Below are 21,626 nucleotides of genomic sequence, written 5' to 3'. Positions count from 1 at the left end.
CCCGCCGCAAGCCCAGCTTTTATAGCCCAGCCCATTTTAGTCCCCCTGCTTCACACTAGCTCCTGCCGACTATCCTGAATTTCTCTTTTCAGTTGCCAATCTTTGTTGCCCAAGCACTTTTAAGAACCCGCACTCTTTCCTGGTATTATTAGAAACGAACCATGTCTGCTACCACTGAGACTACCGCGCCCGCAGCCGCCCCTCTCATCGACGAGTACCCGAACAAGGTGTTTGTGGGCAATCTGTCATTCAAGACGACAGATGGGCAGCTGCATGACTATTTTGCCGAGGTTGGCGAGGTCAAGGAGGCGCGCATCATCACGCGCGGGCCGCGCTCGCTCGGCTACGGCTTTGTTGCCTTCGGTGACGACGCGACGGTGCAGAAGGCTGTGGAGCTCCGCAACCACACCGAGTTTGGCGGGCGGCAGATCAACGTTGAGGCAGCGCGCCCGATGCCCGAGAGCGCGATCGCCGCGCGCGCGCAGCACATATCGGGGGATGCCAAGCCTGCTGGCCAGCGCCGTGCGCGCAAGCCGCGTGCGCGCAAGGAGGCAGCCCGCGTCGACACTGCCGAGAGCAGTGATACTCAGAAGGAGGAGGCCACCGAGGGCAGTGAGGCGAAGCCGCGTAGCGCCAGGCGCGGCGGCAGGCGGTTCGGTGCCCGCCGGTTCCCGGCCAAGGACAAGGAGGAGTCGAAGACTGAGGACGCGGAGCCGAAGAAGGTAGAGCCGAAGAAGGCAGAGCGGAAGCCCCGCGAGAAGAAGCCCGTGGATGAGGACCGCACGCCGTCGGACACTGTTGTGTTTGTCGGAAACCTGCCATTCTCGACCACGGATGAGGAGCTGGCGAAGCTGTTTGGCGAGTTCTCGATTGCCTCGGCGCATGTCGTTGTGAACAAGAAGTCGAACCGCCCCAAGGGCTTTGGCTTCGTGACGTTTGCCAACAACGCCGAGCAGAAGAAGGCACTGGACAAGCTGGCTGCCGAGCCGTTCCAGGTGAGCGAGCGTGTGCTGACCATCAAGGCTGCGCTGAGCGAGACACCGGCTGTCACTGAAGGAGAGAGCGCTTAAGAATCTGTCTAATTTTTTTTTGCTGTTGCCGAAACACGTCTAATTTTACCGCTTGTTTGTTGGGACACGCAGCCGCATATGTGGACTTGCTGACCCCTGTGTCGATCCTGTTGCAACTGGAAACCAAAACATGCTGGACTATAAAGCGTCGCGCAGAAACAATATGCAGCCCAGCAATGCGACGGGTCCTGTGGTTCATTGCCCTGTATTCCCAGACGCATCAATGGCTGGTGCGTGGACGCCGCGCCTCACCAGTGCCCTGTATGCCCAATGCTCTGCCTTGCGGATAGCCGCAGCCGCTGCGTTATCGCCTTTGGTAGTGATTATGTCTCTTGTCCATATGCCCATCATGCCGTTGAAGTTTGCCAGCGCGACATCCGTCATCAATCTGTCGCCGACGACAGCGATCTTCCCCGGGCACACATTTCCAAATGCCTCGATTACCTCGGGACCACACCCCGGCTTCTTGACAGCATGTCTGAGCACACGCACGCCCAATGCCGCTTCAACCGCGCGCGCTGCAGCATCGTCTGTGTCGTCTGGAGTGCCAGCAGAGTTGGATACAATCATAACATTGCTTCGGAGAGAACACATCGAGGCAGTTTTCCCAGGCGGGCAGGAACTCAGTGTGGACTACATCGAGGTAGGGAGCAGTGAGACAGTTATCTTTGTCGAAGACCATGTATTCAATGCCGGACTGGCGCAGTTTGGCAAACGGGATAGCGCGGATGTCGGCTACTGCGAGGTGCGGCATCAGGAGGCGTGGGCGGGCTAGAAGCTGGAAGGCCGCCCGGATTCCGGCGGTATTAAAAGACTGGACCATCACTAATGAACAGAAACGCAGAGCATCGTGGCACTTGCTGCGCACTGCTAGTGACCCGCAGTTTGTCCATGCTATATCCATTTTATGGTACCTCAAAACATATTGATATTCGCTAGTTTAGCCTGCTAGTGTACACCAGTTCGCCGCTTGGGCTGCTCACCCCACGCCCAAACTTGATCAGCCATCCATCAATGGTCTTTTTCAGCACTGCCTCCGCTGCCCCGTCGCCACTGGCCAGCAGCTCTGGATCCACATCAACCAGATCCTCCAGGAAGGGTACAATCTCTGATCTGGCCCACTTCGACTTCACGCTAAACAGCTTTTTGCATCCGCACCCGTGGCTCATGCGGCAAGGCACTGCGGAATAGCGGGTTCAGTGTAACAGACCGGTACGTGACGCCATGAGTGGTGTGCAGCATCTGGCTCTCAGCACCAGCAGTCACATACGCCATTTCCCTTACTATCGAGTCTGGGACACTCTTGCTGGACCAGTGCTCTGGCGCGCCAATAAATTCTGTCAGATGTGGCGGCATAGCAGCGTGCATTGCTTTTAGGAACTCGGCGGCCGGCCACGGGCGCATTTGCTCAGCCACAAAGATCTGCTCGGCCAGATACTTTGCCACCTTGGTGCCGTCAATCGTGTAGACTGCTGGGGCAGAGCAGGTCCCAAATCTGGCCAGCACCGCGTCGAACCGCTTCAAACAGCAGCTGCTCGTTGCCTGGTTCGCTGCATAGCGCACTGAAGACCATTTGCGCGTCAACTTTGTCCCGTGGCCACCCACGCTCAATCTGCGTGGCCAGTACAAGTCCGCAGTAGCTCCATACAGTAGCCAGCATCTAGCACGCGCCAGTGGCCAGTAGCCGGACTCGCGGAATGCCGGAATCTCAGCCAGCACCCTCCTGCACAGCTTTCTGCTAGCCTGCACGTGTCGCAGCAATGTGTCATCGGTAACCTCTCCTGGGCTCTTGTGCATCGTCAAGCATCTGCTCAAACTCAACGCCTCGGAATGCGCCGCGCTCATCCCAGGCCAGAACCTCCTTCAGGCGGGCACGGATCTGCGGATACGTCGGCTGCAGCTCCCAGGTCTGGCTGAGCTTGGCCTTCAGCTCATATGCGTCGCCAGCAGCGAACAGGTAGAGGTTGTTGGATGTGTGTGCGGTGTGGAGCTCGTAGGCCCTTGTCGTCCAGGTCGATCAGTGTCGCAATGTCCGCGTCGCGCCCACGCACAACCAGCCGCTGCTCGCCGGATGTTCCGCAGGAGGCCTCGAGCTGGGCAAGGATCCCGGGCGTCAGCTCCAGCATCCGGAGGCTTTCTGGGTATGACTCGGCCGCTGACAAATGAACTGGCTCAGTCATTATTTAAAGAAAATTAGCATTGGCAAGTAGAGGAGAACAGAGCTGCTTCTTTGGTCAGCACGTGCAACGTGGACATCTGGAGGGGGGATTGCGCTGAGCCGATTTCCTAATTCAATTAGGCCGAAAGTCGGCGGAGCCCGGGATTGGGGGAGAGGACTGCTGGTGGGACTGCAGTAGCTGCGCTGGCGTTACGAACCGGAGGTACTGCCCAGTGTTTCCGCGCAGTAGCTGATTCACTACGACAAGCAGGCCATGGTCGGACAAATACACCCTATGTAGCCTGCAGCAGAGGCGACGATGTGGCCTCGGCATGTCCGGAAGTCGACAGCCGCGCGACACCAGGCGTACGGGTGGAAGGGGTGAGAAAGCGGGGATTAGTAATTTAATGCCCGAGGTTTGACAGACGTCACTGGGAAGCGCAGCGCGGATCACGATAAGCCCAAAAAATTTTCGCATGCGAAGCTGTCACGGCAGGTGTGGCGCCCTCCTTGGCCCAGCGGCCTTGCATCCGCGGGTCTATAAAAGGAGCGGGATCCGGGCATCGGTCGACCCCTGCTCTTTTCTCCTCATCGTCCTGTTTTTCAGCTTTCTTTTACAATCTTCTCATCAGACAAAAATGGTTCTTGCTCCTCGCACTCTTGCCCCCAACTTCACTGCCCCGGCTCTGGTCGACGGCGAGATCAAGGATATCTCCCTCTCCGACTACAAGGGCAAGTACGTCGTTCTGTTCTCGTGGCCGTTTGACTTCACGTTCGTGTGCCCGACCGAGATCTGCGCGTTCTCTGACGCGGTCGCTGAGTTCGAGGCAGCTGGCGCGCAGGTTCTGGGCTTCTCGTGCGACTCGGCCTTCACGCACTTCAACTGGGTGCAGCAGCCGCGCAAGGAGGGTGGTCTGGGCGAGATCAAGTTCCCGATGATCGCCGATACCACGCAGAAGATCTCGCGCGACTACGGCGTGCTGGTCGAGGAGGAGGGCGCCCCGTTCCGTGCCACCTACATCATCGATCCCGAGCAGAAGATCCGCATCGTGCAGGTCAACGATCTGCCCGTCGGCCGCAGCGTCAACGAGACTCTGCGCCTGCTGCAGGCCCTGCAGTTCACCGACAAGCACGGCGAGGTGTGCCCGCTCGGCTGGGAGAAGGGCGATGCCACCATCAAGCCCGAGATTGCTGCGTCCAAGGACTTCTTTGCCAAGGCCAACTAGAGCGTGCCTTTGATTCTATCACCACAAAATAAAAAAGCCTTGTCACCATCCACTGCCAGCCTCCCCTGTCTCCCCCACTCCTGTCTCCGGTAACACAGATTTGGGCTGATGATGCAATGGTGCGTATACAAGGGCGGACAGAACTACAATATATACGTCTAGCGGACTCTATACTCTAGCAGATATGCGTGCGGCTGCTCGATGCGTCTGTAGTAGTTTTCGACGATGCGCACTGTTGAAAACCCGCTGGCGTGATAGAACCGCAGCGCATCGTCGTTGGTGATATGCACGTGCAGTACAAGTCGCCTGACAGCCGGGTCTGCCCTCGCATACCTGACTGCGCTATCCAGCAGCACCTTGCCCACGCCTAGCCTCCTGTACGGCGCCAGCACGCCGAGCGTCATGATATACGCCTCCAGCACGGCCGGTGCCCCGGGCCGCTGGCATGACGCCAGCTGGAGAGTCGGCGAACCCCCATGGCTGCTTCCGGACGCCCACTGTGCCGATGCACTTTTCCTTGTCTGTGCTGGACGTCGACGAACGCCAGCATTGCGTGCTGGTCGGGCATCAGCAGCGCCTTGTAGAACGAATGGCCGTATTGTACCGGGAACAGCACCGAGTTCAGCCGCTTGACTTTGGAGAGTGTGTCGGTGCTTACATGCTGCAGGCTCACTTGCCGCCCGTGCATCGTGTATGTTGTGTTGCCGAGCATTGCCTCTTTCTCTGTGTATGCTGGTGCTTCTTCCTCGGGCTCGGGCTCGTGTATGCGTCGTTGGTGCCGGAACAGAATTACTAATTGCCACAGGAGGAGACCGACAAGAGGCAGAAACAGGAGCTGCGTGAACATCAAGCCCCGCTGTTGCAGTGTAATATGGTGTTTTCGTTTTCTCCACCTCGATGAACCGGTTTTCGACGTCCTGTGAAAGTATTTGCCCGCTCCTGGACCTTTCTTTTGTGTAACACTACGGTCCGGCTCCTCGACAGATATGAGGATACTCGCAGTTATCAGGAAACGATTGGGACGGTATTATTCCCCCCGTAAGAATAGCATAAATTAACAAAGCGCAAGAAGGTGGCTTTCACCCTGCTCGCCGTTTTTGCATCGCAGCTGTCAAGCGCATTGGAGAGAACCGGCTGCCTGTCCCCGCTAACAAACGACACACGGCCGTTCGCTTATTGGAAAAGGGCGAATCCCAAAAGCGCGTCGCTCATGCACGCAGCAATGCTCTTCCTCTCAGAAGATTCCGGGGTTGCCGATCGTCCGCAACTCATCAGGCGCGTTGCGGCTTGGCATGGCACCGCCCCCGACTTTTTGCGCTCGAAGCCGAGCCGGTGCACACTCGGCTCGCAGGCGTGCTGTCGCCCACACGTGTCATTTCCAATTTTCTCTTGCTGCTTGGCGTGCCCTCTGTCCTCTCGCTTGTAATTATGAATTCGATTTCGCGACACACATTTCTGACACGCAGCTACATTCTCTCCCTGCTGAACAGCAGTGCCCCGCCCCCACAGCAGTCGTCTGCGCGGGTTGAGCGACACGACCTGCTAGATCACCCGTCGCTGCAGACCGCCACCAAGTGCTGCGTGTTCATCAAGGCCGTCGGCCGCTCAATGGGATTCCCCACACGCACCATTAACACCGCCCAGCTGCTGGTGCACCGCACGTATATCTACCGGCCGCAACCGCAGGCAACAGCAACGGACATCGCGACCGCGTGCTTGTTTGTGGCTGCAAAGATGGAGGAGACGCTAAAGAAGCTGAGAGACATCCTGGTGCATGCCTTTATCGCGTCGTCGCAGACTATGGAGGACGCCCGGACTGTGCCATCAAGTACTATTGATAAGATGCGGCCGGGCGTTCTGGCCAGCGAGCAGTTTGTCCTGGACGTCATTGGATATGACTTCCGTACCACCCATCCGCACCTGCTGTTGGTGAAGATGGCAAAGTTATCAGGGCGCTGAGCAGCCGACGGTGAGGGCAGCGTGGACGATTCTGGCCGACTGTTACTACACCACCTTGCCGGTGCAGTTTCCAACCGCGGTGCTAGCCGCGGGCGCCCTGTGTTTGGCGTGGAACCTGGACTGCGAGACACCGCAGGATGCAAGCCAGTTTGTGCTTCGCCTCTACTGCGCTAACACACAGACGGGGAGTAAGCGTGCTAGAGAAGAGGACCTGCCAGCGGTGCCGGTGGACCGCCCGACAGCGATTGAGCTGAGCTCTGAGTGGTGGACTGCGTTTGGCGTATCGACAAGCGACCTACGGAGCTTTGTGCGCCAGATGGTTGATTTCCACCTGCTGTTCTTCACAAACATCGCTTCGGCGCAATACGCCGAGCGCTACAGGACCGGTCCTGCCAAGCAAGGAAATGTCACAGCGGATCGGGCAATGGCGCCTGCGGCTCGGCAATGCCTCGATTACGCCAGTTTCGCCAAATAATTAGTATTGTGAGAACTATTCACATTAACATGACCCGATGCTTGCTGCGCCCGCGTGCTGCCGCCTTAGCTTGGACTGTACAAAGGCCGGGTTCGCAACAAACACAATCAGCAATAGTACGCCGACGCTGTCGTTGGAGAAGTCGCGCGTTGACATTGCCCATTTCTGCCCCGGATACGCGTACACAAGGATCTGCCCGATGCCTGTGCCCACATGCGCGAATCAGGTTGATTATCGGGTACATGGCCAGGTAGTATATGGACCGGGACACCTTGCGGCCATAGTACAGGCGGTCGAGAGAGTCGGGGCTGCACGGGAGCTGGTTGCTGCCGCGTCGCCGTGGCTGGTGTCGTCCATGGGTAGCGCCGCGAAGCTCCCGAGGAGGCCGCGCCTGCCAGCGACTGCGCTGCTATCCGAGATTGGCAAGACCAGAGTGTCGATTTCGCGTTTCAGTATGCGCCATTCGCGGATTGTTCTCCAGAACCCGGCGCCCACCAGCGCCAAAGACGCAATGGAGCATATTATGATCACCATGGTCAGCGTGATAATATGGTAATGCTGCTGCGCCCAATTCCCCTCAACAATATACAGATTCGAGGCGCCGAGCTTGCCGTCCCATGCCAGTATCGGCATGGCCACCACAAACGCCATGCCCAGTGATGCCGGAATATACCACTTGTGCAGATGCCGCGCCGACCGGTAGTGCAGCGCAAAGTTTAGCAAGAGGTCAATCGAGAACGCCGTTATTAGGAAGAAATACGCAAATGGGAGAAACGAAATGTCCAGGAACCCGTACATTACCCTGACAAACACCTGGTTCGTCTGGATGCTTGCAGGCAAGTGTGCGAAGAAGATGTCGAGGAAGCTGATGCTGCGGTTCACAGTTACCACAGCTGCCATGGCAAGCGAGAGCTGCAGGAACATGCTAAAGACCCAGCCGTCGCGCTTCACCAGATAGAGGATTAGGAGGCATTGCGACACTGAGCAGACAAGTGAGAATCCGCAGAACACACTGTCAGAGATCGTATGCCCTGCATCAATACATTTCTTTGTGCTCTGTCCAGTATATCGACCCAATGCGCTATCTGTCGATGCCCACTTTTGGATATATCGAGCTGATGAAGAGGAATAACAGCAACGATAATAATAATAATAACAACAACAATAATAATAATAGCCAGAAGAGCGGGAATATGGCAACAGTAAAGAATGGAGAGCAAAAGAGAAAGAGGTCCTTTTTGCAACCAGGAGGAAAGTAGCAGTCGGGAGAGCGGTAGAGATTATAAAAGAAACAGTAGGAGAGCAGAGCGCTTTTATATTTTCCAGGCACGAGTTTCTATGATTAGAGAATGTGTATATTTACTCGAGGAGAAAGGCAGACTGAATGGAGCAGAAGAGAGGAGTTTGTTCATTAACGACAACAAGAACCCGGCCACGGGGCAAACTTTCGTGCCAGCAAGCGATAGAGAATGTTTCTTTGAGAACAATTAATAAAACAGCTGGCCAGTTGTTTGTGAAGGTGGAAGAGGAGGACATGGTATTTTATCCATGGGCATCAACGTTTTTGTGCGCCGCCCAAAGCTGAGGTAAATTCTACCGCAACATCACCACGTCTTTTGTCACCTAGACAACAATTTCCACTCCCCAGATGCAGCATTTATTGCACGCAACCGCTTGTCACCCGAGTCGCTTTATTTCCTTTCTTCTGCCAAGCAAGCAGCTTTTACTGGCGAGAGAAAGTGGTCCTCCCCAATTCCAGACAAGAACAGCACGTATGCATGGCGTATGTGCACATCAATTCCCTTGTCTCCCGACCTGCCTGATCCTCCTCGCCAGTCACTCGAATGTATCATATGGACACGCACTCCCTGGTCAAATAAAGCGCACCGCACCATGGAGCAAACGCACTGATTGTTGGAAAGCCGAAACGAACTGCCGCTGCTTTCCGGCGCACTGTGAGAGGCGACAGGTCGGCATGTTCGGCTAGTGATTTCAATTGGCCAGCAAAGGCAGCTGCACATTGTCCAGCACCACCTTGAACAGACAATCGACTCAACAACATGCCCTTTATGAGTGGGAATGTAGCGCCACGCTTGTCCAGTTGATTATTCTTGCTTCTAAATACAGAATGCATGGGAACCGACAAGTGGAGGAGCTGGCACATAGCGACATGCCATTATTTGCTAATGTCTTGTCCGCAGCCCTGCTGCTCGGCAGTTTTCAGATACTGCGCAAAACCAACCATGTCGGTTACAAAGTAACCGCCGATCCGCTTGCATGTAAGCAACGCCCGGCTATTGTGTAGCTTGAGTTTTGTTTATGCAAGCATAATGCACACCCCCCGGCTTTCTGGAAATGCCGAGTCGTGTCTAGAACTGAATTGTCGCTTTTCATTGCTTTTCTGAATTATTGACTGCCTGCTGTTTGCGAAAACACATATTACAAACAGGCGCGCGCCTCACCAGGCCCCAGACTCCATCATTAATATTCTGCGTCCTTGCAAGTATATATTGCGTGGACCCCGATCAGAAACCTATTGTGCACGATGTGACAGAAGAGTGCTCATTCTGCACATTCTCCCCACCTTGGTCAAGCAGTGTTTCTCTTTTGCTCGATCATTATACCATTATGTCGCTTTCCATCCATATTTCCTTTTGCACAGCTACCTGAATGCACACCCAAGATACTAGAGACGTTGCTCACACCAACCTGGACATTACTGTGAAACACTGGAGGTCGATGAATCAGGCGCTGACAATAACCAGTAGCATCGCGCTATTTTTCTCTGTGCTGGCCATTGCCTCATTCTTTGTTCTCCTTGCCAACAACGCATACCGTATGAGCCTGCCGCTTTTGAAGCTGACCACATCGATCCAGACAGTGAATATGCTGGCCCTGATAATCACATTGTGCCAAGGAGAAATCCACATCCGTGCCGAGCTCTTGTGCAGCTGCTTGCGCTATATCCAATTCATCTGCTACCTTAGCTCAATTTTTATGTCGTGCTCTGCTACCGTCCACCTCTGGCTCGTAATCACCCGCCGCAACTTGAAGAAAGCAGCTCAGTGCGAGCGGTGGTACTTTGTCGTACCGTTTGCCCTAGCCTTCACACTGTCGGCCATCCTAGCTGCCCTGCCGAATACCGCATACGGTATAAGGAACCGGTGCTTAGGAGCAGCAATCCCATCAAAGAAATATCTGATAATCCGGTGGTGTCTGTACTACGGGTGGTTCGTTATCTCGTCGGCCATTGCAATCTGTTGTATGATTAGCGTCTTGATCTCCGCGCGGAGGCTGACGAGGACAACGCCGCCGAGCGACGTCAGAGCGTTCCTTACTACCGAGGACTACCGAGATGCTGTAAACTCGCGCGCCAACAGCAAGCGCCTACGATCGCTGGTGGCATACACGATTACTTACCCTGTAATTGTCGTGGTATGCAACATGCCGCAGCTCATACATGAGCTTTTGTCAACGGTTCTGAAGCGGCCAATGGAGGGCTTATACATTGCTGCGATGGTGCTTTTGTATAGCCAGGGATTTTTCCTGTCACTCGCGTTCTTTTCGTATCCAGCCGTGCGACATTCAGCGAGAGAGATGATACATGCAGCCGTGCAGTACTGGGTGATCGAGCAGGAGGAGTTCTGGCGGATGCAACACCATGATGCTGGGGAGCGCAATATACGGCAGCAGGAGATTGGCGATTTCCCAACGGATAAGCGGGATGCAAACAACTTTACGTCCATGCGTGGACGCCTATACCACTTCATTCTGTGCCTCACCCCTGAAGGACGGCTGGCTCGGGCCCAGTAGATACCTTCCGCTCAAAAGCAGGTTATACTGGTCCGCACCTGGTCAAATATAAAAAGGAATTGTAATTATAATACCACTGACGTAATCATGCCACCGAGAAGGCTGGCGAAACCCATGTCTGGCAGCTGCTCTTGCTCTTGGCGTCACCGAGAGGACGCAAGGCATCGAGGCGCACAGTGTATATTCCCCTTGCAAGCTGCACAGGCTTGGTCCCCTGTGCATCACTATACACAGTGCCGTTGACAATGCCGTGATACAGATATGTGTCGGCAGTCTGCTGGTTGCGTGGCACATACGGGTTGTACCCTCCAACAATATAGCCTTTGGTCACGTTCTTTGTGTTCTGTAGCGACAGGGTAACGAGACGTGATGGCACCTCCAGACGCCAGTTGACTGCAATTGGGTTCGTCCCATTAGCACCGAATGTCGTCGGGCTATCGAGAGTTTTTCCGTTGATATCAGTAAGAACAGGCAGTCCCTCGGACGGGTCAGCAAGCACATCGATTTTGCTGTAATCTCCGTTGAATCCTGCGTAGGGTACGACATACGACGAAGCCTTAGACTCTCCAGACCAGGTTAGAGTGAAATTAAGGAAGCCGCCGTAGAACCACCGCCCAGATTCCTTCAGACCGTATGGCGAAATGATGTAGACATCGACACTGCGCGACTTGCCGGCACCTACTGAGCTTGATCCAGACAATGACGGAATATAGACCTGCGGCAACGTCGACTTGTCCTGGGACCCCGAGGCATCGGCTGGCCACACACGGGGCACAGCTGTAAAAGTACCATCTGCGTTGGAGTTTGTCAGAGAGTCGGCAACCGAGTGTGAGAATGATATGCGCGCAGACTTCCTCTTGTCGGTGTTTCTGATAGTTACAGTACGGCGCGCCCAGCGCACATTTGCAGACGAACTAAACCCAGCAACACCACTCAGGCGACCATGGTTTGTGTTGTTGATTGGGATCAGAGAAGGCGATACCTGGGCGCGGGCTGTGATCGCATCGTATATGTTTACCAGACCGCCGCCGCTCCAATATGGATGGATCTTCTTGCCACTGGTCTGGTCATCACGGGGCTTGGCAGCGTTTACGAGAGCTTGTGCGATGTCCGATACGCTGTAGCTTGGGAATGCCTGCTTCAGCAGTGCAACTGTGCCCGAGATGTACGGTGTAGCCATCGAGGTTCCTGACATCGACGTGTAGCCACCAAACTTGAGTGGATATGTCGAATAGATGTTGCCACCGGGTGCCGAGATATAAGGTGCCATATCAAGTTCAGGTCCAGGTCCATACGAGCTGAAATCGGACATCTGGCCGGCGGTAGAGCTAGGCACAGTGATAATGCTGCCCTTGGGCGCCTTGATTCGGACACCTCCACTAGTCAGGGCACTGACTGCATATGCACCGTCGTCTTTAGAAATGAGAACTAAAGGAATTTCCACCGTCTCGTCTGTAACCGAAGGGCTGAACATACCCACCACGTTGTTGTAAATGATGACGCCAACTGCCCCAGCAGCCTGGGCATTGACTGCCTTCTCGTTGAACGTGCAATTGCCACGCTGGACAAGCGCAACCTTGCCCTTCAAGTCCTGGCTGATCGTGGCGCAGCCCAGATTGCTGTTTGTCGAGTTGGATACGCCCGCTAGAGACACAGGGTCGGGAAACACAAAGGGAACATCAGCATTGCCTGGCGTTGAGCTTGAGATTGACTTGTCTCCTGCACCTGCGATAATATCAATGGCACCGCCTGTGTTGTTCCAGTTGTCAATCGACCCAACGCTGATGACGCCCTGGCCAAGAGCAGGCGATCCTGCGGTGAACAGGCCAGCAGCACCCTCATTTCCATTGGCAGCGACGACAACGACGCCCTTCTTGACCATGTTCGAACAGGCCACAGCCGTTGGGTCCTCTGGCCAGCCACCACCGCCCAACGACAGGGACATGATGTCAACGCCATCCCTGTACGCAGCTTCAATACCAGAGATGATCAGGTCGTCAGATGACGACACATTGCCGTCTACAGGGCAGCTGAAGATGCGGTACATGCCCATGGTGGCATCTTGAGCGACACCAATGACGGTGGGGCCTTGACCAGCGATAATACCAGCAACATGGGTTCCGTGGCCTGCGCAGTCCATCGGATAAGGACCAGGGGTGATAATCGGATTGGCATCGTTTGGATTGTACAAATCGCCGACAAAATCTGAGCCGAACTGCCACATGCAGCCAGAGGTCTTCCAGCAGTTGCCAAGCTCGGGGTGGTTGAAGTCGACACCGCTGTCAATAATACCGATCTTCAGGCCCTTTCCAGTGAACCCGAGGTTCTGCACAACAGCATCAACACCAGTAGCATGGTGGAGGTACGGGTACGTGATGTTCACTGGCGATGTCTGCACGGGAATTGTTAGGATTTTGACTGGCCACACACGCTTGACGCCTGGCAGTGACGCGAGTTGTGCTGGGTCGAAGTTTTTGTCGGCCCTAACGGAGTACCCATTGAACAACGTGTTGTACTGCTTGTCCACAATGAACTTGGGCACTGACTTGGCAAAGCTTGAGGTGGCGCTGGTGGCAGCTGCACGCACATCAGTACTGCCTGGTTCGCCCTCAAGCTCGACGATGAAGGACCCAGGCTTGATATTGACCCCGGCTGGATACTTGACCACTCTCTGGATGGCACCTTGCACATCACTGCTGAGTGCCTGCGTAGTTTGCTGGCCCAATGCAGCGAGCAAGAAGAGGAACGCAGATGAGGTGACCCGCATTACTATCAACGGCTGATGGAAGGGTAGGACTAGATGATGCTATAGATTATTCCAAAAAAATATACGGAGAGACGAAATAGGCAACCAATACACTGGAAGGAGAGGAGGTAATGAGGGTTTGCCAGTTCATTTGCTCTGGAATTCGCAACGATCTTTTTATAGTGTTTCCAGGATACTTGTTCAGCAGGCTCTTCTTCCTATTTGGCCCTTCTATCCGACCAGACTGGTCACGCTCCCTCACTAAACACCCGCTCTCCCCACTTTCACTTATACAAGGACTCACACTGCCGCGTTTTCGGCTAAAGCGGTTTTCACGTTCTTGCCAATCTTGTTTATTGCGTCTGCATGCGCTGCATCTGCCAGAGTGCATGCCCTGGGCAGTTTTTCTTTGGTAGTGACCATACTTTGCCACTTGCACTTTTTAGCAGTCCGTTTTTGTTTTTGCAAGTTTGGCCGTGGTTTTGTTCTCGCGCAGACACGGCCAGATTCTGTCAGCTTGATTCTGGTCCAGAGGAATGTTGCCTCTTATTGACAACCTCGTATATGCATTGCCAGCGATGTCTACATCAAGAAAAGCCTCTGGCATTGCCCGTCCAGGGCAGTCTCGGGCTGACGCGGCTCTACGTGGGTGGCTACCCGACAAAGGTGTTGAAGTATGCAACCATGCCTTTCCTGCCCACCACCACCCATACAAAATGCATCGTGCTGGTCATTCTCTGGGGGGCTCCTTCCCAGGATCATTGTCAAGGGCGTAGAGAACAACCAGCACGACATTTGTTTCTCAAGGTGGCCAGCGGAGTCGAGCTTGCTGCATTGTTGGCGCGATCTACCCCCCGAGAGGTATGCCTTCCTACCAAAGTGTAAGAGCGGAAGCAAGGCATAAACAACATTGCAGCTGGCCACGCTATGCATGAGGGCAGTGTGTGGGAGAGTGCGACTTTTGGACACGCTCTATTGCTGTGGTTTGTTCTATGGGCTGCTGAGGCACGGTGACATGTCGGCAATGCTTCCTTTTGTTTTACTAGAATTGCTCTGCTCGCGATGCGAGCTCGGCTGCTAGTCAGCATGGGTTGACACGTCGATAAGGGCATCACGGCGAACCGATCATTTGAACGTGTCGGATGGTTGTTGGTGCAATGTCGATCATGGACATCTCCCACCTTGGTGGCCTGCTCAGCGCAGGCGCTTCAGCGCTGGTTCTCTGCTGCTGGCAGCAGAATCGCCTGCTGCTGCACGCCTCTTGCGCGACCTCTTTGTTGCAGGGGTAGTGCCAGAAGCATCGGCAACAATGGCCGTAAAGCGACGGAACCGTTCAGGAATACTGCCTGAATCACAGAGTGACTGGAAAATGAGCTTGAAGTTTAGAACTGCTGCGAGGTCGCGGTTCAAGAGTCGAGACGAATAGGCCCGCCTGTATTGTGCCATGGCCTGCTTACATGACTCGCTTGTACAGCGGAGAAGGCCATGGCACTTCACAGTTGGGTTCTTCGATCTCTGGTAGGGCCGCGGATTGGGAACATGCCGGAATGTCTGCAGCGACTTTTCGCAGCAGAACGGGCACATCGACGATGTCCGGAATTCGTCGATCAGATAGACTTCAAAGCCATGGTGCTTGAACTTGTCGCGCCATCTCTTGCCACGAATTGGCGCATGGTGTCGGGCCATCGGCGCACTCCAATTACCCATGATCAGCACTGGATCTGGACCGAACTTGCTCCGGAGTTTTGCGGCAAGCCTGTGGTCTGCACGGGCCTGGTTCATGAATGAATCAAGGCGCTGCTTGCGGTGAAGCGGGTACACCTTGGGACTGGTACTGGCACCTGGATGGGCCTTCCAGCGCCTCTGGTGCTGCTTGTTTGACTTAGTGGGCTGCTGCTCTGGTAACCTTCGCGCTGTCATCGTGTTGGCATAGAACGGTGCTAGGACACACCGCACAGATGCACAGGCAGCAACGTAGGCACGGAATTTTGCTGGGCTAAGGGTCCGGTAGCAGTGCTTGGAAAGCCCTGCCTCTACTCTGCGGACAGCATCTTCTGGGACTTGATCCTTTGTAGCCCAGCGAATCCTGTCATAGTGGCGCAGCTTGAGCTCCTTATTGCGCTGCTGCCGTGTGTAGCGGTAGAGCATTTTTTTTCACCCTCTTTCCCATTGCTGCTATTTTCGTGCATCATGTATAGCAAATCGCCCCGACCTGGATCGATGAATACACAGCGGCCTTTCAGATTCTGCAGCTCTGGCTGTGGGATCTGGTGGATATAGCGACAGTCAGTTATAGTATTGCCTCCCACAGCATCAGCATCTACTGCACCATCAGCCTTGAATATCTTGTCTTGCAACAAAATTCATATCGTTACACCATCTGTTGTCGCCATTCCGTGGAATTTTCTATCACCATGTGCCTTAAATGGCTTTGATGTTAGATCTGCGACCCGGCCCCACACATCCCACACGGGTTGTGTGATCCCTTGGACCGGGTCGTGTGCACAGACTGGGGGTGCTGATGCATATGCATTGTTAAGTGCTGCAACAGTGTCTGCTGCTGCTGCCGATGCAGCAGCAAGTGAATCAGCCGCTACTGCTGCAGTTGCTGCAGTGGCCTCTGTTGCATCCGATGGCATCTTCGCTGCTTCGCGTGCAGCCTTCTTGGCCAATTTTTCGCCCTTTTCTGCTGCTTTCCTTGCCTCGGTTGCTGCCCTCTTTGCTGCACTGATCTTGGTAACCTGCTCGCGTGTTTTCGAAACAAACACCTGCTTGATTATTTGCTTGTCTAAGCGCACATGGCCTGGGATCCATGATGTCCGCAGAGGCAAGCATTGGGGGGGAGACTTGCCAAGCTGCTCATTCTCGATAAGCTGGCATAGGCGAATGTATGCACGCAGATGCTTAAGTGGATTTACCTTGGCATCATAGTATCGGCTGTCTTTGGCGAATCTGTACTTGGCACCATAGGCATTAAGGACTGGTGCCAGCTTGTTGTAGATTGCAAGCATCGGTGGGGTGAGCACACTGAGATCAGGGTGCCTAGAGGCAACTGCCTGGCGGAGCTTCTGTGCAGGTATATAAACATACACTTGACATGCATTATTGAACTCAGCCTTGGACACATTGCCCATTGTACTGTGCAGTGTGTTTTTGCGGCTGCGAATATCAATCAATTTGGCCAGAATCCGCTGTAGGCAAGTGCCATAGTGCAACACAATGTTGTTCTTGTATGCTGTCATCAGCTCGGTATCCACGTATGTTGCTACTTGATTCATTTCACGTACACCATGTAGCTCAATATCGCCATTATGCAATAGATAATCATAAATATGGTATCTAACTACATCACTGAAATCTGCTTTCAACAGTTCTGACCTGTCCTTCCAGTTGACGAAATCCTTGGCAGATATGGTCGTCTTTGCCTTCAGGTTGCGATAAATAAATAAATAAATGGAACGAAAAAACCCCTTTTTCACAAATGTTGCTGGGTCAAAAGCATCCCCGTCAGCTAGCTGATGGAGTAGTATCCATCGTGCAAGCATGTATGTATGCTCTTTGATGATATTGACGCTGTGTACAAATTGCTCTAGGCGGGGCAACATAGAATCACGGAAGCCAATACCACCAAGTGATGTCTTTATGACAGTAGTACTGCGGGTAATATTCATTTGAGAAATTCAATAGGCAAAGTAAGAAGAGAAATGATGCTGTTCAGTTTTGGTTTATTGCGTATGCATAGCATTAAGAACTTTTTATTAAAAATGATCTGGCTTGCATGGTTCTTGGGGCCCTTAGCACTGATACAGTCTCTTGAATCAGTCTATACAGACCGGGTCCATTGTGGCCCAAATACTACTGCTTACGCATGTTCATAAGACAAATTAATTTATAAAATAAACCCACAAATATTGCATGACCGCTAGAAGAGCTACATGACCTTATTCAATAGGTGCTCATAAATAAACATCCTAAGAGTGTTGCGCAGCTGGTGATGACCACCATGATGACACTATGGAAGTTATCAGGCCGACCGACAATGAGAGCAGCTCTTGCGCTGAACCAATGGAGATATCTAGTGGAGACCTGTGACCACTACAATAACAACTTGTCACCCTGGTTTCACCGATGAGGTCAGATGCCGCACAAGATCAAAAAGGAGTCTACAGAGCAAGTCACTCAAACCCGTGTTGAAGCTTAAGAGTTTTTTTTTAACCAAGTAAATAATTTCTAGCGGACGGTCGGACACTTTTTGGACTATAAAATCTTATATATAGGTAAAGGTACTGGCCGGTGATCCCCATCCAAACTTTCTGGAGGCGACTATTTATTATGGAATCTGCGTATTAGGATTCATATTAATATCGCCTTTTGCATGTCTTTGTTTATTTAGAAGCTGGCTCGGAGCCTAGGAAATAGAAGGCTGGCTTTGCTATTTGCAAGATCTATAAGAAAGAACGGAATGGAAATATATTGCGTGTTTGCCAATCCTCTCAGCCCCAAGTCCAGGCGACATAGTGACCAAGCTCTCATGCAAATGGGATTGGCACCTTGCGCATCAGGGCGTCCATTTGTGTGGGAACCGCTTTGATGTTGCGATTGACAACCCAGTCCATGCATCCGGTCTCATTCCTGTTTTCATCCACCTAACAGATCGTTTTAGCGAGAACACCGGATATTGCGCGGGTTTTTGCTGGCATAAAAGACCCCCACCATGTTGCTCGATGCCACTTTCTCCTGCCCACGCGCTCTGCTCGGTCGGAGAGATCACTTTTTGTCATGGTAGCATAGTTGCATGCGACTGGAGTGTAGGCGGATGTGCCTATGCTTTCCGTTTCTCATGTTCCACATTTCGAAGGGCAAATATGAAGAATTGTAAACGTAGGTTATGCAGGAATACTGTTCGTCTACGGTCTGCTTTGGCGGATAATGATAGGAGAGCATTGGATTTAAGCACAAAACAACTAACTCAGAATGGTACGCAAAGTATCTGTAGTGACTTATCATTCTTGTGTGGGTGGAATATTGAACAGATCGATTGCTAGATATCGGGTCTAGACACGCGTCTATGAGACTGTGAAAGCAGGCGATATCCATGTCTGGAAGTCCTTCTGGCTCGTAGGGTTGCCTAGCGGGCGCAGAGCATCAAGCCGCACTTTATATTGGCCAGCAAGTCACATTAGCAGGCTTCGTGCCAAGCTCGTCCTTGGAACACCCGCTTCGTGACAAGCGCAGTGTAGAGATACGTTTCGGCAGCCTGAAGATTACGCGGGACATACTCGAGGTAGCCACCAGTGACATAGCCCAAGGAAGTGTTCTTCATGTCCACCAAAGTGACCTTCACAATGCGCGAGGGGACCTCCAGACGGAAGTTCACTACAGCAGGGGTAGTGTCAGTGACGCTGAACTTGGTGCCTTCGATGGGGATTCCCTTGGTATCAGTCAGGATCGGCAAACCCTCCGAAGGCTGGGACAAGACATCCAGCTGGCGGTAGTTTCCGTTGAATCCGGTGTACGGGACAGTGAAGCTCTTGGCAGTATTCTTTTCGCCGGACCAAGTCATGGTGAAGTTCAGGAACCCACCGTAGAACCAGCGGTCAGACTCTTTAAGACCGTATGGAGCGATGATGAACACGTCCACACTGCGCTTCTCTCCAGGTTCAAGGATGTCGTAGTATTGGAGGTCAGGCACATATACCTGCGGAAGCGTCGTGGGCCCTTGGGATCCAGAAGCATCAGCAGGCCAGACACGCGGATTGACAGCAAAAGAACCATCTGCGTTCCAGTTGGAGAGGGAGTCGGCCACCGAGTTTGAGAACGAGACGCGTGCCGACTTCTTCTTGTCCAGATTCTTAAGGTCGATGGTGCGGACGGCCCAGCGGACACTCTGCGAGGAGCTAAATCCCTCCACTCCGTCTAGATATCCGAGTTTGGTGTCATTCAGGGCAATCACCGGCGGAGACACTTGTGCACGGGTTGTGATGGCATCGTAGATATTGACCAGACCACCGCCGCTCCAGAACGGGATGAATATTCTTGCCTGTCTTGGCGTCAGCACGTGGTTTGGCCGAGTTGATCAGGACGCGGTGAATTTCGGCGACACTGTATTTGGGGAACGCCTGCTTCAGCAGCGCGACGGTTCCAGACGTGTACGGCGTGGCCATCGACGTTCCTGACTTTGATCCATAGCGGCCCATGTTGATTGGCACCGTCGAGTAAATGTTGCCACCTGGTGCGGAGATGCGTGGGGCAATGTCGAGCTCCGCTGACGGCCCATACGAGCTGAAGCTGGACATTTGGCCACCGGTCTCGCTGGGGACGGTTACAATATCACCCTTCTGAGCCCTGACTGAGACACCCCCTGCAGTCGAGCGCGGAGACGATGTACTGGCCATCTGACAGCGAGATACCAACAACAGGAATTGTCACTGTTGTATCGGTAACCGACGGGGAAATGGCACCAGCAACATTGTTATAGATGACCACACCAGTAGCACCCGCAGCCTGGGCATGGACCACCTTCTCGTTGAACGTGCAAGTGCCGCGCTGGATAAGCGCAATCTTGCCCTTCAGATCCTGGCTGATCGTGGCACAGCCCAGGTTGCTGTTGGCAGAGTCCACTGCCGCAGCTATCGGAGCTGGGGGGTTAAAGACGAACGGGATATTCTCGTTGGACGAGAGTGAGATTGAGATACGTTTGTCTCCCGACGGTGTAATAATATCGGCGGCGCCGCCTGTGTTGTTCCAGTTGTCAACTGATCCAACGCTGAGCACACCCGAACCGACTGCAGGAGCTCCAGCAGTGTACAACCCAGATGCACCGTCATTACCATTGGCAGCAACGACAACAACACCCTTCTTGGCTAAATTGCTGCAGACAACGGCTGATGGGCCCTCTGGCCAGCTGACACCGCCCAGCGACAGCGAGATAATGTCAGCACCGTCTCTGTACGCGGCCTCAGCAGCTGCGATAATAACGTCATCCGAAGTTGTGACACCCTTGCCGTTCTTGGGACAGCCAAACACGCGATACATGCCCATGGTGGCATCTTGAGCAACACCAATCACTTGAGGTCCTTGGCCAGCGATGATGCCAGCAACGTGAGTTCCATGGCCCGTGCAGTCCATCGGGTGTGGCCCAGGCTTGATAACAGGGACTGGGTCGTTCGGATCATAGTCGTCACCGACGAGATCATAACCCAACTGCCACATGCAGCCAAAGGTCTTCCAGCAGTTGCCGAGTTCGGGATGGTTGAAAGTCGACGCCGCTGTCAATAACACCGATCTTGACGCCCTTTCCAGTGAACCCGAGGTTCTGCACAACAGCATCAACACCCAGTAGCATGGTGCAGGTACGGATATGTGATATTTGCTGACGACTGCTGGATATGGCTGAGTAAGGAGTCTGACCGGCCAGACACGCTTGACACCTGGCAGCGATCGCGAGCTGGATCGGATCAAAGTTCTCAGTAGTCTTGACAGAGAATCCGTTAAACAGGGTGCTGTATTGCTTGTCAACAGTGAACTTTGACGTGGTCTTCGCGAAGCTGGAAGTAGCGCTGCCGGCAATTGCCTGCACATTGGTACTGCCAGGCTCACCATCAAGCTCGACGATAAATGCACCAGGACGAATGTCGGAGTTAGCGGAGTACTTGGCAACCTTGTGAAGAGCATCCTGCACATTGGCACTGACAGCCTGGACGGACTGCTGGCTCAGCGCAGCAATGGCGAGGAGGAATAGGGAGGAGGTAACACGCATATTTGATGAATTAATATGGCGGGTTTCAGGAAGTAGCAAAAATAGGAATAGCGGCTGATGAATGTCGATGTCCAGATGCAGCGAAATTTTTCTGGATTTTATAGGCTGTCAATTCGATAGTGCTGGTCATCGAGGAGGTGCCTTCTCTCTGGGAAAAGCATCTCGCATGAAATTGTGCTGGCCAGGGCTCTCGCAACATTCTACCTGGTTTTGGCGAGCCATGCATATGTGCTTGGAGCACAGAAGATTCCCTGCGTTGGATCATCAAGCCTGCCAGTCAGCTGTCCCCGCAGTCCCTAGACAAGCAGCCCATTCTGCTCTCACAGTTCTTTCCCACAGTGAGCGGTCTCTTCACGGGCTGCATGAAACTGGTTCCATTAGAAGGGACCACAGGGCGCATGAATGTGAATATTCGTGCAC

At 53.5% G+C, this 21,626-nt stretch overlaps 10 protein-coding genes across 10 annotated transcripts; 4 read left to right on the top strand and 6 right to left on the bottom strand.

Annotated features, from left to right (window-relative positions):
* The first annotated feature begins 82 nt into the window (after positions 1–82).
* On the top strand, positions 83–1,131 carry DL89DRAFT_264659 (RNA-binding domain-containing protein). The gene has a single exon (XM_040886335.1). It carries the CDS (start codon positions 162–164, stop codon positions 1,068–1,070), a length of 909 nt encoding a protein of 302 aa, XP_040748089.1. The 5' UTR covers positions 83–161; the 3' UTR covers positions 1,071–1,131.
* Positions 1,132–1,364: 233 nt separating this feature from the next.
* DL89DRAFT_203302 (uncharacterized protein) lies at positions 1,365–1,824 on the bottom strand (the record flags this gene model as incomplete). Its single annotated transcript, XM_040884024.1, has 2 exons — positions 1,365–1,588; positions 1,644–1,824. Coding segments are annotated over 2 exons (405 nt in total), but the record flags the coding sequence as incomplete, so codon positions are not given.
* A 380-nt stretch (positions 1,825–2,204) lies between these two features.
* Positions 2,205–3,089, bottom strand: DL89DRAFT_281192 (uncharacterized protein; the record flags this gene model as incomplete). Its single annotated transcript, XM_040889631.1, has 1 exon — positions 2,205–3,089. The coding sequence occupies exon 1, from the start codon at positions 2,913–2,915 to the stop codon at positions 2,205–2,207; it is 711 nt and encodes a 236-aa protein (XP_040748087.1). The 5' UTR covers positions 2,916–3,089.
* A 680-nt stretch (positions 3,090–3,769) lies between these two features.
* DL89DRAFT_23933 (peroxiredoxin-1) lies at positions 3,770–4,654 on the top strand. Its single transcript, XM_040884998.1, has 2 exons — positions 3,770–3,917; positions 3,984–4,654. Exons 1-2 carry the CDS (start codon positions 3,867–3,869, stop codon positions 4,452–4,454), a joined length of 522 nt encoding a protein of 173 aa, XP_040748086.1. The 5' UTR covers positions 3,770–3,866; the 3' UTR covers positions 4,455–4,654.
* On the bottom strand, positions 4,613–5,142 carry DL89DRAFT_220244 (acyl-CoA N-acyltransferase; the record flags this gene model as incomplete). Its single annotated transcript, XM_040884440.1, has 2 exons — positions 4,613–4,934; positions 4,997–5,142. The coding sequence occupies 2 exons, from the start codon at positions 5,140–5,142 to the stop codon at positions 4,613–4,615; spliced, it is 468 nt and encodes a 155-aa protein (XP_040748085.1).
* A 740-nt stretch (positions 5,143–5,882) lies between these two features.
* On the top strand, positions 5,883–7,004 carry DL89DRAFT_301296 (uncharacterized protein; the record flags this gene model as incomplete). The annotated part of the gene is made up of 2 exons (XM_040890841.1): positions 5,883–6,383; positions 6,406–7,004. The coding sequence occupies 2 exons, from the start codon at positions 5,883–5,885 to the stop codon at positions 6,886–6,888; spliced, it is 984 nt and encodes a 327-aa protein (XP_040748084.1). The 3' UTR covers positions 6,889–7,004.
* Positions 6,913–8,067, bottom strand: DL89DRAFT_320291 (uncharacterized protein; the record flags this gene model as incomplete). The annotated part of the gene is made up of 2 exons (XM_040891195.1): positions 7,176–8,067; positions 6,913–7,091 (listed from the first exon to the last, which is right to left on the bottom strand). The coding sequence occupies exons 1-2, from the start codon at positions 7,810–7,812 to the stop codon at positions 6,913–6,915; spliced, it is 816 nt and encodes a 271-aa protein (XP_040748083.1). The 5' UTR covers positions 7,813–8,067.
* Positions 8,068–9,409: 1,342 nt separating this feature from the next.
* Positions 9,410–10,744, top strand: DL89DRAFT_23894 (uncharacterized protein). The gene has a single exon (XM_040884997.1). The coding sequence runs from the start codon at positions 9,559–9,561 to the stop codon at positions 10,699–10,701; it is 1,143 nt and encodes a 380-aa protein (XP_040748082.1). The 5' UTR covers positions 9,410–9,558; the 3' UTR covers positions 10,702–10,744.
* DL89DRAFT_264657 (subtilisin-like protein) lies at positions 10,743–13,575 on the bottom strand. Its single transcript, XM_040886334.1, has one exon. It carries the CDS (start codon positions 13,466–13,468, stop codon positions 10,787–10,789), a length of 2,682 nt encoding a protein of 893 aa, XP_040748081.1. The 5' UTR covers positions 13,469–13,575; the 3' UTR covers positions 10,743–10,786.
* Positions 13,576–18,389: 4,814 nt separating this feature from the next.
* DL89DRAFT_281186 (subtilisin-like protein) lies at positions 18,390–21,206 on the bottom strand (the record flags this gene model as incomplete). Its single annotated transcript, XM_040889630.1, has 4 exons — positions 18,390–19,363; positions 19,401–19,759; positions 19,782–20,762; positions 20,878–21,206. The coding sequence occupies 4 exons, from the start codon at positions 21,204–21,206 to the stop codon at positions 18,627–18,629; spliced, it is 2,406 nt and encodes an 801-aa protein (XP_040748080.1). The 3' UTR covers positions 18,390–18,626.
* Between the last annotated feature and the right edge of the window lie 420 nt (positions 21,207–21,626).

Source organism: Linderina pennispora (genome assembly GCF_002104995.1).
Source record: "Linderina pennispora strain ATCC 12442 chromosome Unknown DL89scaffold_1, whole genome shotgun sequence".
Taxonomy (NCBI): domain Eukaryota; kingdom Fungi; phylum Kickxellomycota; class Kickxellomycetes; order Kickxellales; family Kickxellaceae; genus Linderina; species Linderina pennispora.
Note: the sequence above shows the minus strand (reverse complement) of the source record. Positions and strands in the feature narration are given on the sequence as shown.

Bases quoted from the DNA above. Each gene is read 5' to 3' on its own strand.
- DL89DRAFT_264659 (XM_040886335.1), top strand. From the start codon at position 162: ATGTCTGCTACCACTGAGACTACCGCGCCCGCAGCCGCCCCTCTCATC.
- DL89DRAFT_23933 (XM_040884998.1), top strand. From the start codon at position 3,867: ATGGTTCTTGCTCCTCGCACTCTTGCCCCCAACTTCACTGCCCCGGCT. The intron at 3,918-3,983 runs GTCGACGGCGAG...GTTCTGTTCTCG, and splicing joins ACTTCACTGCCCCGGCTCTG to TGGCCGTTTGACTTCACGTT.
- DL89DRAFT_23894 (XM_040884997.1), top strand. From the start codon at position 9,559: ATGCACACCCAAGATACTAGAGACGTTGCTCACACCAACCTGGACATT.
- DL89DRAFT_264657 (XM_040886334.1), bottom strand. From the start codon at position 13,468: ATGCGGGTCACCTCATCTGCGTTCCTCTTCTTGCTCGCTGCATTGGGC.